Source organism: Bufo bufo, chromosome 5 (assembly GCF_905171765.1).
Source record: "Bufo bufo chromosome 5, aBufBuf1.1, whole genome shotgun sequence".
Lineage (NCBI taxonomy): Eukaryota > Metazoa > Chordata > Amphibia > Anura > Bufonidae > Bufo > Bufo bufo.
This window is the reverse complement of record NC_053393.1, coordinates 210,455,779-210,469,910: the sequence shown is the minus strand read 5'-3', so window position 1 is coordinate 210,469,910 and position 14,132 is coordinate 210,455,779. Positions and strand designations below refer to the sequence as shown.

At 44.5% G+C, this 14,132-nt stretch overlaps 1 protein-coding gene across 2 annotated transcripts in view; it reads left to right on the top strand.

Moving 5' to 3' along the window:
- The window catches only part of LANCL2 (LanC like 2), an 87,663-nt gene that overhangs the window by 23,818 nt on the left and 49,713 nt on the right, over window positions 1-14,132 (top strand). For both annotated transcript variants that reach the window (XR_005779037.1, XM_040432389.1), the window contains exons 4-6: window positions 8,349-8,496; window positions 10,440-10,586; window positions 12,749-12,931. Coding sequence is in view for 1 of the 2 variants with exons in the window: in XM_040432389.1 (XP_040288323.1) it covers window positions 8,349-8,496; window positions 10,440-10,586; window positions 12,749-12,931 (478 nt within the window). In the remaining variant the exon portion in view is untranslated. The remainder of the gene's footprint in view (window positions 1-8,348; window positions 8,497-10,439; window positions 10,587-12,748; window positions 12,932-14,132) is intronic.

Below are 14,132 nucleotides of genomic sequence, written 5' to 3'. Positions count from 1 at the left end.
TTCTCACTTCTCCTTATATTCTCCCCTGTACCTTATACTATAATCAGTGATAAGCAGGGTGTTCTAGTGGTAATAGATAATCAGTTCTCACTTCTCCTTATATTCTCCCCTGTACCTAATACTATAATCAGTGATAAGCAGGGTGTTCTAGTGGTAATAATCAGTCCTCACCTCTCCTGTGTTCTCTACTGTCTCTTATACTATAAACAGTGATAAGCAGGATGTTCTAGTGGTAATGGATAATCAGTTCTCACTTCTCCTTATATTCTCCCCTGTACCTTATACTATAATCAGTGATAAGCAGGGTGTTCTAGTGGTAATAGATAATCAGTTCTCACTTCTCCTTATATTCTCCCTTGTACCTAATACTATAATCAGTGATAAGCAGGGTGTTCTAGTGGTAATAATCAGTCCTCACCTCTCCTGTGTTCTCTACTGTCCCTTATACTATAAACAGTGATAAGCAGGATGTTCTAGTGATAATAATCAGTTCTCACCTCTCCTGTGTTCTCTCCCGTCCTTATACTATAATCAGTGATAAGCAGGGTGTTCTAGTGGTAATAATCAGTCCTCACTTCTCCTTATATTCTCCCCTGTACCTTATACTATAAGCAGGGTGTTCTAGTGGTAATAGATAATCAGTTCTCACTTCTCCTTATATTCTCCCTTGTACCTAATACTATAATCAGTGATAAGCAGGGTGTTCTAGTGGTAATAATCAGTCCTCACCTCTCCTGTGTTCTCTACTGTCCCTTATACTATAAACAGTGATAAGCCGGATGTTCTAGTGATAATAGATGAGTTCTCACTTCTCTTGTGATCTCTCCTGCCCATATACTTGGTATCTTCATACTGCTCTAAGGCCCTTTGTTATAGTGCCTGAAACTGTGCTGCACATGCTCAGTAGTAAGTTCATCCCCTAAAGTCTAGAGGAGGACATTCACTTCTGGGCTAGCCTACAGTCATCTCAGAACTGCTAGACAGGACAAGAAGACAGCATTAAAGGGGTTGTTCGGGAATAATTAACTTTTCACAAGTGCCCACAGTCTGCCTCTGTATGGAAATATTCATACTTGCCTACTACCCACCACTCTGGTCTGTGTGCCAACTCCCATGTGTCCATCTACTGGTCCATGGCTTGTTTAATTCATGTCTGGCAAGGGCATGAACGTCTGCTCCGCTGCAGCCAATAACTGGCTTCAGTGGTGATGTGTATCAAACTAAAACTCACCCATTCACAATCAGTTTGGTATTATATATGGGGGTCAGAGCCCAGGACATCAAATCTTCTCATACTGTTACATAGTTCATCCATTGATTCATGACTTCACACAGATATAGATTTAAAGGAGTTATCCGACCCCCACTGCTGTTGGAGCTCTGTGCCCAGATCTGCAAAAAAAAATAAAAAATTACAGAGTTTGTGGGCTGGAAATGTGGCATCCCGTCAGTCATCACGTGAATATCTGCAGTGGTCCATGTGTTGACAGACAGGACTTCACACTTCCACTCCACAGGAGACTAGAACCTAGGGGACGTGTCCCTGGGCGCTGGAAAGGCGCTCTGGTGTCTAGATAAGTGCTTTTCTTTCTTTAAGCAGAGCAGATTCGGGCACGTAGCTGCAATTGCAAAGGGTTTGGAAACCACTGTCAAATTCTGCCTCTTAGTAATCTGTATGTTCTTTAATTTGCCCTAGTGGTGACTATGAGGAGACAGAATTTTACAGTTTAACCCCTTAGTGACTAGCCTTTTGGGCCTTAATGACCCAGCAATTCTTTCTGTCTTTTAGTAACTCTTTTATGTATTTGTCAAGGTAGCCATCTGAGGGGTTGTTTTTTGTGTGGGACAAGTTGAAGTTTTTAATGCACCATTTTGGGGTACACATAACTTACTGATTAACGTTTATTAACTCTGTCTTGGGAGGAATGGGGTAAAAACAGAAATACCATCATTGTCTTTTTATGCTGTAAATTTTGCGACATTCACATAGTAGCATAAATAACATAACTTTATTCTCTGGATCAGTAGGATCACAGCAGTGCCAGATTTATATATATATTTTTTGTTTTCTACTTCATTAGACCCCTGCCTGCCATATAAGCACATTGGCACCCAGCAATACCCTGGTCCTGGCCGTTACTGCAGGAGCCCAGTTGTCATAAAACAGATGAGCACTCACTCACTTAGGCCCCTTTCACACGAGTGAGTTTTCCGTGCGGGTGCGATGCGTGACGTGAACGCTTAGCACCCGTGCTGAATCCTGACCCATTCATTTCAATGGGTCTGTGCACATGAGTGTTTGTTTGTTTTTTTTGTTGTTTTTTTCATGCATCAGTTCTGCGTTAGATGAGAATCGCAGCATGTTCTATATTCTTCGTTTTTTTACACAGCCCTGGCCCCATAGAAGTGAATGGGGCTTTGGTGAAAAACGCATTGCATCCGGATGCAATCCAGAAGCAAGTCCGGGTGCAATGCATTATTCACGGATGGTTGCTAGGAGATTTCGTTTGTAAACCTTCAGTTTTTTTCACGTGTGTGAAAAATGCATCAAAACTGATTGCACCCGCATGGGAACAACTGAACGCAATTGCAGACAAAACTGACTGAACTTGCTTGCAAAATAGTGCGAGTTTCACTGACCGCCTCCTGAGCCAATAGGTTTCGTTTGTGTGAAAGAGGCCTTAGACTGCACCCCTTGGTGGTGTATGGAATCACTCTCTCTCAGGGGGTCGCAGTCACAGACTTCTTCGCAGACAACCGGATTTAATGTCCAAACTGATGCTTTATTGTGGCACTTCAGCACCCACACAAACATAAGCATCAACATGAAATAAACACCTGCCCGTCTGGGCTCTAACTAATACACAGTAGTTTTCCCTGATTCACCTCTAGTCACAGGTTACACACAGGGTCTCAGGCTCCAAGCCTTTCTGTGGGGGTCACGTCCTCTCTACAGTCATACACAGAGGGTTGTCTTATCCCTCCTTGATTATAGCCCCGCTGACCTCACCTGTGATCTACTTAGCTAAAGGGAATACCTGTAGTGGACTAGGGGTGTGGACTGAGAGACTCGCTCCCAGTCCAAAGAAATTCAGCCCATACAACTTTAAACAAAACAGTCTCCAGCAAGCTATGCCTTGCTGAAGCAGCACTATTTCTGGATTTCATTTATCTCCCCCAGCTAAACTGAACCCCTGGGTGAAATACAGTCCATTGTTTTTATTTTTTGCCAAGCTCATGGCAAGTATGAATATCCATCATATCAATTTCTTGTTGTGTCAGTGACTGGAAACCAGGGTGGATAAAAATCCATATTTTTTTTATTTAAATCAGATTTTTTTTATATAAAATGCTTTTTGAGGAAAATATATAACCATCCAAAGGTTATTCCATCATGAAATAAAGATTAGGTTTTTAATTATGTAGAATAAGGCTGTATATGTTTATTTTTTTTGGTAAATAAATTCCATTAATCCATTCACAATGTCATGCTCTTCCAGAGGTTTTTGTAAGATTATTGGGCAGTTTCTCTGCCTACAAGATATTATCACAGATGCTTGGTTTACTTTTGCAGTTCTCAAAACTGAATTTGACTCAGCAGAGATCACATGCCTCTTCTTCACAGCAAAAATGTTATAACATGAACAGATTTGAGAAAAAGACCTTAATCCTAACTTCTACAAACCTATGAATACAGAATCAACCTAATATGAAAAGTTGTTATTCTATCTATAAATCAAATCCACCCTGCTGGAAACCGTGCCATGCCAGTAGAACAGAAGCTGTAAACTTCTCAAATACTCGGTAGATTATAGAAACTATAATGCACATATTTTCCCTTTTTACATGGTTCTGAAAATTCAATGTTCTTCCCACCCCTGATCTGTTATTCCTATCAGAAATGTATGTATAAATTGACAACTGGGCATTACCCATTAATTCGCGCCTGTCCCTACACAATACACAAACAAAGGATAAGCTGAGACTAAACGGGTTTAGTAGCAAAATGTAAATGTACTTTATTCAATAATTCTCATAAAAAATATATATATGATGTAATACATCAGATAAAAAGGTGGACTGCACCTGAGGGGACATAACACAATAAACCAGTAGGTAGAGGGCAATAAGGCAACCACAATTGGCTGGAATATACACTAAATACACTGATATATAAAGTTGTGTTCAAAATAATAGCAGTGTGTTTAAAAAAAAAAGTGAATAAAGCTCTAAATCCTTCTAATAGCTTTTATTTCCATACACACAAATGCATTGGGAACACTACACATTCTATTCCAAATCAAAACATGAAGAAAAATATATCACATTTGTTTTGTTCCTCTAAAAAAAAATTGAAGAAAAGTGAATATTAGACTGTTCAACAAAATAGCAGTGTTTTTATTCTTCTTTACAAACTCACACATTCACTATATAAACTGAAAAATGTTTGAAGATTTTGCTTTCCTTTGAATCACTTTACTAATATTTAGCGGTATAACCACTGTTTCTGAGAACTCCTGGACATCTGTTACATCTGTGTTGCATGGAGTCAACCAACTTCTGGCCCCTGTGAACAGGTATTCCAGCCCAGGATGATTGGACTACATTCCACAGTTCTTCTCTATTTCTTGGTTTTGCCTGAGAAACTGCATTTTTGATGTCACCCCACAAGTTTTCTATTGGATTAAGATCCGGGGATTGGGCTGGCCACTCCATAACATCAATCTTGTTGGTCTGGAACCAAGATGTTGCACGTTTACTGGTGTGTTTGGGGTCGTTGTCTTGTTGGAACACCCATTTCAAGGGCATTTCCTCTTCAGCATAAGGCAGCATGACCTCTTCAGGTATTCTGATGTATTCATCTGATCCATGATCCCTGGTCTGCGATAAATAGGCCCAACACCGTAGTATGAGAAACATCCCCATATCATGATGCTTGCGTCACCATGCTTCACTGTCTTCACAGTGTACTGTGACTTAAATTCAGTGTTTGGGGGTCGTCTGACAAACTGTCTCCGGCCACTAGACCCAAAAAGAACAATCTTACTTTCATCAGTCCACAAAATGTCTCTTTAGATCAGTCAATGTGCTCTTTGGCAAAGTGTAACCTCTTCAGCACAGGTCTTTTTTTCAACAGTGGGACTTTGCGGGGGCTTCTTGCAGATAGCTTGGCTTCACATGGGCGTCTTCTAATTGTAACAGTACTCACAGGTAACTTTACACCTTCTTTGATCTTCCTGGAGCTGAGTCCTTGCCATTTTGGCTATTCTTCTATCCATTCGAATGGTAGTTTTTCACTTTCTTCCACGTTTCAGGTTTTGGTTGCCATTTTAAAGCATTTGCGATCATTTTAGCTGAGCAGCCTATCATTTTCTGCACTTCTTTATATGTTTTCCCCTCTCCAATCAACTTTTTATTTAAGGTACACTGTTCTTCTGAACAATGTCTGGAACAACCTATTTTCCTCCGAATTAGAGAGAAATGCACTGTAACCAGCATGTACAACATTTGCTGCCTTCCTTCCTTAAATAAGGGCAATAATTGCCACCTGTTTTTCAAAGAATGAATGACCCCACTCATTGAACTCTACACTGCTATTATTTTGAACATGCCCCTTTCAATTAGTAATTCAATTACACAGAATCAGCAGCATGCACGTCATGACTGTTGGGTCTGTTCGATTTCTATTACTCTACTACACCTGCTAGTAAATTATTTGCCATGTAGAAATATCAATTCTAACAAAAACAGTGATTGATTAGGTTAGTAATCTCTGACTGCTATTATTTTGAACACAACTGTAGAAATATCACATAAATATCACAAGTATCCAAATCATATCAAAGTTCATATCTCTAGAAGTACACAAGGAATGACTATCGATACCCTAAGAATGGAGCCGTAAATAAAGGTGTGTATATATATATATATGTATAAAGATAGGTCACTTAAATGGCCGTGCCCACTGTCAGTGAACACAAAATCTAGGAGGAGGAGAGATCTCAAGTAAATACAAAGATCGATCTTCCTATAACATATAGCAAATGGCCAAGTGTACCAAAAGTAACATATACAGGCACCAACTACTTATGCAAGAAACGACCTCACACCATAAAGTAACATACCCATAAAGCAGTAATGTCCACCTCAGGAGAGCCACGTACCCCGACGCACGTTTCGGCTAGAATGCCTTCCTTCTGGTATTATTGTCTACCAATGTCTGTATTTCTCAGTATATATTGCCTTGATACTGGTTATGTTGTACTGTATTAGTTTGTTGAAATTAGGGGTGGGTGATATAAACGATATACAATATTATCGTCATAAATTCGGGCAACGATATAGATTTTGTCTATAACGCCATATCGAGATAGTTGACCACGGAGCGGTAGTGAATTAAAGAAGCCTTCACTCACCGCTCTGTGGCCTCCCGACTCTGCACTGCGCTGCACTGGCCAGGGCATTGCCTGCACACATCATCAGCGCGCTGGCTGACGCTGTGTGTGACGTCAGGTCCCTCCCAGTGCATGCTGGGAAGAAGACGCGGTCCGTCTCCTGCAGACTCCATCAGCCAGCCGCACACCCTGCAGGAAAGGTAAGTATATTAGCAGGGGGGCTGGGGGATGGATGGCTATGGCATGGGGCTGATGGCGCTGGCTGGGGGACATGATGATGGTGGCAAACTGGCAATGGCATGGGGCTGATGGCGCTGGCTGTGGGACATGATGATGGTGGCAATGGCATGGGGCTGGATGGGGGACATGGATGATGATGGTGGCAATGGCATAGGGCTGATGGCGCTGGATGGGGTACATGGATGATGGCAAATGTCAATGGCATGGGGCTGATGGCGCTGGCTGGGGGACATGGATGATGGTATGGGGCTGATGGCGCTGGCTGGGGGACATGGATGATGGCAATGGCATGGGGCTGATGGTGCTGGCTGGGGGACATGGATGATGATGGTGGCAATGGCATGGGGCTGATGGTGCTGGATGGGGATCATGGATGATGGCAGATGGCAATGGCATGGGGCTGATGGCGCTGGCTGGGGGACATGGATGATGGTATGGGGCTGATGGCGCTGGCTGGGGGACATGGATGATGGCAATGGCATGGGGCTGATGACGCTGGATGGGGATCATGGATGATGGCAGATGGCAATGGCATGGGGCTGATGGCGCTGGCTGGGGGACATGGATGATGGCATGGGGCTGATGGCGCTGGCTGGGGGACATGGATGATGGCAATGGCATGAGGCTGATGACGCTGGATGGGGGACATGGATGATGGCAATGGCATGGGGCTGATGGTGCTGGATGGGGATCATGGATGATGGCAGATGGCAATGGCATGGGGCTGATGGCGCTGGCTGGGGGACATGGATGATGGTATGGGGCTGATGGCGCTGGCTGGGGGACATGGATGATGGCAATGGCATGGGGCTGATGACGCTGGATGGGGGACATGGATGATGGCAATGGCATGGGGCTGATGGGGCTGGCTGGGGTACATGGATGATGGCAATGGCATAGGGCTGATGGCGCTGGATGGGGGACATGGATGATGGCAATGGCATGGGGCTGATGGCGCTGGCTGGGGGACATGGATGATGGCAATGGCATGAGGCTGATGACGCTGGATGGGGGACATGGATGATGGCAATGGCATAGGGCTGATGGCGCTGGATGGGGGACATGGATGATGGTATGGGGCTGATGGCGCTGGCTGGGGGACATGGATGATGGCAATGGCATGGGGCTGATGACGCTGGATGGGGGACATGGATGATAGCAATGGCATGGGGCTGATGGCGCTGGCTGGGGGACATGGATGATGGCAATGGCATGGGGCTGATGACGCTGGATGGGGGACATGGATGATGGCAATGGCATAGGGCTGATGGCGCTGGATGGGGGACATGGATGATGGCAATGGCATGGGGCTGATGGCGCTTGCTGTGGGACACTTTATCTTTACATTGTTTAGAGAAAGATCTGTTACACAATGCACATCTTAAACATTTCTTGAACAGTTTTATAATTTGTTTACATACAAAAGAAAATAATATATCGCGATATATCGTTATATCGCACATGCTTCAAATTATAACGCGATATAGATTTTAAGCCACGTCGCCCAGCCCTAATCCTAACAAAACAATAAACGGATTTGCAAAAAACAAAACCAAATAAAAGCTGCTGCGCGATTGGTCGGGATGGGCAACAAAGACAGTTTTTGTTTTCGACACTTTCAGAAATGCACCATAGGGTGTTATAATCCCAGTGAATACATTTGCCGACTGGACAGAATTCGTAGTCTAATCTCTTGTAACCTTTGACATTTAGGTTACTGGCCTTGCATCGAGGGGTGGTCAGCACGGACTCTGAGCTCCCGGATGAACTGCTGTATGGAAGGGCTGGATATCTCTATGCGTTGCTGTATCTAAATGCTGAGATCGGTCCAGACACGGTGCCTCAAGCCACCATCAAAGAGGTTAGTCATCGACAATGGTTAAACATGGCCGTAGCATTTCTCGTGTTTCATCACATTGATGTCAATGGTTGTCTGACCTTTCACAAACATTTGCATGGTGACAGAAAGGTCACCGAACACTAGGAATAAATCAAATGTCTGTAAAACTGGCTGCTGTTCCTGTTCTACAGGGAGTGCAGAATTATTAGGCAAATGAGTATTTTGACCACATCATCCTCTTTATGCATGTTGTCTTACTCCAAGCTGTATAGGCTCGAAAGCCTACTACCAATTAAGCATATTAGGTGATGTGCATCTCTGTAATGAGAAGGGGTGTGGTCTAATGACATCAACACCCTATATTAGGTGTGCATAATTATTAGGCAACTTCCTTTCCTTTGGCAAAATGGGTCAAAAGAAGGACTTGACAGGCTCAGAAAAGTCAAAAATAGTGAGATATCTTGCAGAGGGATGCAGCACTCTTAAAATTGCAAAGCTTCTGAAGCGTGATCATCGAACAATCAAGCGTTTTATTCAAAATAGTCAACAGGGTCGCAAGAAGCGTGTGGAAAAACCAAGGCGCAAAATAACTGCCCATGAACTGAGAAAAGTCAAGCGTGCATCTGCCAAGATGCCACTTGCCACCAGTTTGGCCATATTTCCGAGCTGCAACATCACTGGAGTGCCCAAAAGCACAAGGTGTGCAATACTCAGAGACATGGCCAAGGTAAGAAAGGCTGAAAGACGACCACCACTGAACAAGACACACAAGCTGAAACGTCAAGACTGGGCCAAGAAATATCTCAAGACTGATTTTTCTAAGGTTTTATGGACTGATGAAATGAGAGTGAGCCTTGATGGGCCAGATGGATGGGCCCGTGGCTGGATTGGTAAAGTGCAGAGAGCTCCAGTCTGACTCAGACGCCAGCAAGGTGGAGGTGGAGTACTGGTTTGGGCTGGTATCATCAAAGATGAGCTTGTGGGGCCTTTTCAGGTTGAGGGTGGAGTCAAGCTCAACTCCCAGTCCTACTGCCAGTTTCTGGAAGACACCTTCTTCAAGCAGTGGTACAGGAAGAAGTCTGCATCCTTCAAGAAAAACATGATTTTCATGCAGGACAATGCTCCATCACACGCGTCCAAGTACTCCACAGCGTGGCTGGCAAAAAAGGGTATAAAATAAGAAAATCTAATGACATGGCCTCCTTGTTCACCTGATCTGAACCCCATTGAGAACCTGTGGTCCATCATCAAATGTGAGATTTACAAGGAGGGAAAACAGTACACCTCTCTGAACAGTGTCTGGGAGGCTGTGGTTGCTGCTGCACGCAATGTTGATGGTGAACAGATCAAAACACTGACAGAATCCATGGATGGCAGGCTTTTGAGTGTCCTTGCAAAGAAAGGTGGCTATATTGGTCACTGATTTGTTTTTGTTTTGTTTTTGAATGTCAGAAATGTATATTTGTGAATGTTGAGATGTTATATTGGTTTCACTGGTAAAAATAAATAATTGAAATGGGTATATATTTGTTTTTTGTTAAGTTGCCTAATAATTATGCACAGTAATAGTCACCTGCACACACAGATATCCCCCTAAAATAGCTAAAACTAAAAACAAACTAAAAACTACTTCCAAAAATATTCAGCTTTGATATTAATGAGTTTTTTGGGTTCATTGAGAACATGGTTGTTGTTCAATAATAAAATTAATCCTCAAAAATACAACTTGCCTAATAATTCTGCACTCCCTGTATAGAGGCGCGTGAAAGCAGCTTTATACCCCGATGTAAATCCAAGGTCCTCAGCGGCTGAGCCTTCTGTCACGTTAGGAAAGCAGCTAGAGGAAAAACGCTGGAGGAACCCTGTAGTGACATCTAACTGGACCTGGGGCTAATATGCCAGCACTGGAGATTTCTGAGTGGATGCTTGAAAAGAATGACTTAAAGTGCTTTCTCCCTCAATAGCTTGTGGATGCCATCATTGAGTCTGGGAAGAATTTGTCCAAAGAAGAGCACAAGACAGAACGCTGTCCTCTGCTGTATCAATGGCACAAGAAGCAGTACGTGGGAGCGGCCCATGGATTGGCTGGCATTTACTATATGCTGATGCAGGTAAAGCGTGAGTCGGTGAGGTGGATATTAGGTCTGCCATGTGACTGCTAAACAACTTGAAACCTGTGGACACTTACCTTTTTGACTTTATTCCAAAAGCAATGCACCAAATGACACTTTATTCCACTATGCTAGGGCTGCAGTAAACAATTATTTTAGTAATCGAGTATTCTATTGATTTATTGTTTACGATGAATTGAGTACTCGAATAACAAAAAATAAATTTATAGACTGTTTTCCTTTATAAAAACTCATAAGACCCCCTGACATCAGTCCCCAACACCCTTTGTTCCCCACTGTGCGATCAGCCCAAGTGCATCAGTTCCCCCCAGTGCCATGAGCTCTTCCCCACCCCAGTGCCATGAGCTCTTCCCCACCCCAGTGCCATCAGCTCTTCCCCACCCCAGTGCCATCAGCTCCACTCCCCCACCCCAGTGCCATCAGCTCCACTTCCCCACCACAGTGCCATCAGCTCCACTTCCCCACCACAGTGCCATCAGCTCCACTCCCCCACCCCAGTGCCATCAGCTCCACTCCCCCACCCCAGTGCCATCAGCTCCACTCCCCCACTTCAGTGCCACCAGCTCCACTCCCCCACTTCAGTGCCACCAGCTCCACTCCCCCTCCCCAGTGTCACCAGCTCCACTCCCCCTCCCCAGTGCCACCAGCTCCACTCCCCCTCCCCAGTGCCACCAGCTCCACTCCCCCTCCCCAGTGCCACCAGCTCCACTCCCCCACCCCAGTGCCACCAGCTCCCCTCCCCCTCCCCAGTGCCACCAGCTCCACTCCCCCTCCCCAGTGCCACCAGCTCCACTCCCCCTCCCCAGTGCCACCAGCTCCACTCCCCCTCCCCAGTGCCACCAGCTCCACTCCCCCACCCCAGTGCCACCAGCTCCACTCCCCCACCCCAGTGCCATCATCCCTCCCCCCATTGTGCCATAGTCTCTGCTGCCCTGCTCCTCCTGACACCCGGATTGCACAGCGTCATTGGTTGCTATGACGCTATGCACTCTGGCCTTAGTCGCGCCCCCACCCCCTCCGTTTTACCAACTTACCTTTCCAGCAGGGGCTCCGCCGACACTCTATCGTTCCGCGACGTGCTGTGAAGTGTCCGGAGGCCCCCTGCTGGAAAGGTGCGTATTCCAAGCGCAGCGGGAGACCACAGAGTGGGAGTAATAGCAAGCGCTTCACTCCCGCTCCGTGGTCACATGACACAAACGCATCTTCGATGCAAAAAATTTGCATCAAGGTTTTTTTTTGTGTCAAATTACTCGATTTAATCGAGAATCGTTTCAGCCCTACACTATGCCAATTAGATGGCAAGTGCACGAAGGAGGTCTTATTTTTGGCAAGTGTCCGACGCCTCCCCTTTTTTTCCCACATTGACAGTACCAAGCTTTTCGGATATCAATGGCACCCCAATTGAAATCATGCGCAGGCGCCATTCAATCACTGGGTGCACAGACTATGTCAGCGGCGCATACTTGAAAGGCATGCATCTAGCCACGAACAGCAGGCTTCAAATGGGATACCAGTGACGTCAGATAAGGCTGGTGCTGTCAATTAGGGCAAAGTGGCAAATGTTGGTTTACAAGTGAAACCTGGAGTACTTACAGGGTTCCTCAGGCACCTGCCACGTAACTTGAATAACAGGTTAAAGCTAGGAACAACCACAAAGGTATGTGTTCACAGATTTCTATGTCTCCTGCCAAGTGCTTGAGTCGCTTGGAAGGCATAATTCACCTTTGGCATTTCTGATGAAATGATCAAATATTCCGGGTCTTTAGACATACCCTGAAAACAGTGTGAAATTTGGTCAACTTTGTGGAGTCATACGTTGTGAAGGCCCCACACACATTAGATGGCAAGCCAATACTGACAAAATTATTGTCTTCAGTTATCTTTTCTCTTATGTGTATGGCCAGCTTTGCTCGTTTGCCTTTTGCTTGTTCATAAAGTGAGCCTTTGATTTGAAGTAGGTTTTTCTACTATGTTGCTGGGGAACTCCACATTCATCTCCAGGATATTAAATTATTGGATTTCATTAGCTTGCCGGAAAAGATTAGATTAACTTAATATTTATTGACTGATTTCCTGTCTAAAGATATCCATGATTTTCTATGCTTCTGAGAAATTTTGTGTTAAGGTCTTTTTTATTTCAGCCTTTAGCAAAAGTAGACCAAGAAACCTTGACTGAGCTGGTGAAACCAAGTATTGACTACGTACGTCACAAGAAGTTCAGGTCTGGGAATTATCCGTCGTCTTTGAGCAATGAAACAGATCGGTTGGTACACTGGTGCCATGGAGCACCAGGAGTCATACACATGCTTCTTCAGGCCCACAAGGTACACATCAGCCAGTGTTTTTATATTCTTTATTAGTGTGTTGTAAATCTTCAAATATAATGTAAATTCTAGAAGGAGACTTAAATCTATACATCACGTTGACACTGATAACCTATTCAAGTTGGTAAACCCTTTAAAGCACATTGATAATTATCTAGGGTTCAGCCAGAATCAGGGCTTTAAAACTGAGGGGTTCAAAAGGGTTTTTCCTACCACTAACATTGATAGTGTCTGATCAGCGAGAGTCCAATCATTAAAACCCTCAGTAATGTCTAAAATAAATGGGCCATGACTCGTTAGGGCAAGTATGCAGCCCTTTCATTCTGGGTACTTCCCAAGGTCAAAACGGTAGGATCTTCTATGGATTAGTGCTGATGGTAGGAAAATACCTTTAAAGAGGTTGGCCCATCTCGCTTGGATATGCCACCAATGTCTGATAGGTGGGCGTCCCTCGTCTGGGATCTGCACCTATCTCTAGACTGGAGCCCACAAAGTGAAGCAGAGTGCAGCCGCCCTCCATTCTAGAGTGCTGGAAATAGCCAAGCGGCACACTTGACTATTTTCAGAAGTCCCATAGGAAAGAATTGGAAGCGCACCAAGCACGACCACCACTCCATTCACTTAAATGGGGCTGATGGAAATAGCTGAGACAGCTATTTCCACTGGCTCATAGAAATGAATGGAGGGCGGGCCATGCATGCCTCATGCACTCTCCTTCATTTTGCAGGCTCCGTTCTAGAGATGGGACCCACACCTTTCAGACATTGGTGGCATAGCCTAGGGATATGCCACCAATGTGTGAGATAGGCCAACCACTTTAAAAGGGGTTGTCCCAGTACAGACACTTATTCCCTATCCACAGACATCCGACCACTGGGGCCCCTGTTAATCATGAGAACAGGGGCACTGTGTCATATGTATATATGCATATGTTCCATTCAGCCCTATGGGACTGCTAGAGATAGCAGAGCACTTGTACGCGACTATCTCTGACTCTGGGCACTCACTAGGTGGTTAAGTTACAGTAGACTATTACAACAGACTGATTGCATATACATCTAATTGGTTCAATTAAAGGGGTTCTCCGGAAATTAAAAAAATGAAAATATGTCAATATTACTTTATTATAAATATATTCCCAAATACCTTTCATTAGTTATAATGACTCGTTTTGTCTAGGGAGCAATGATTAGGAGAAACA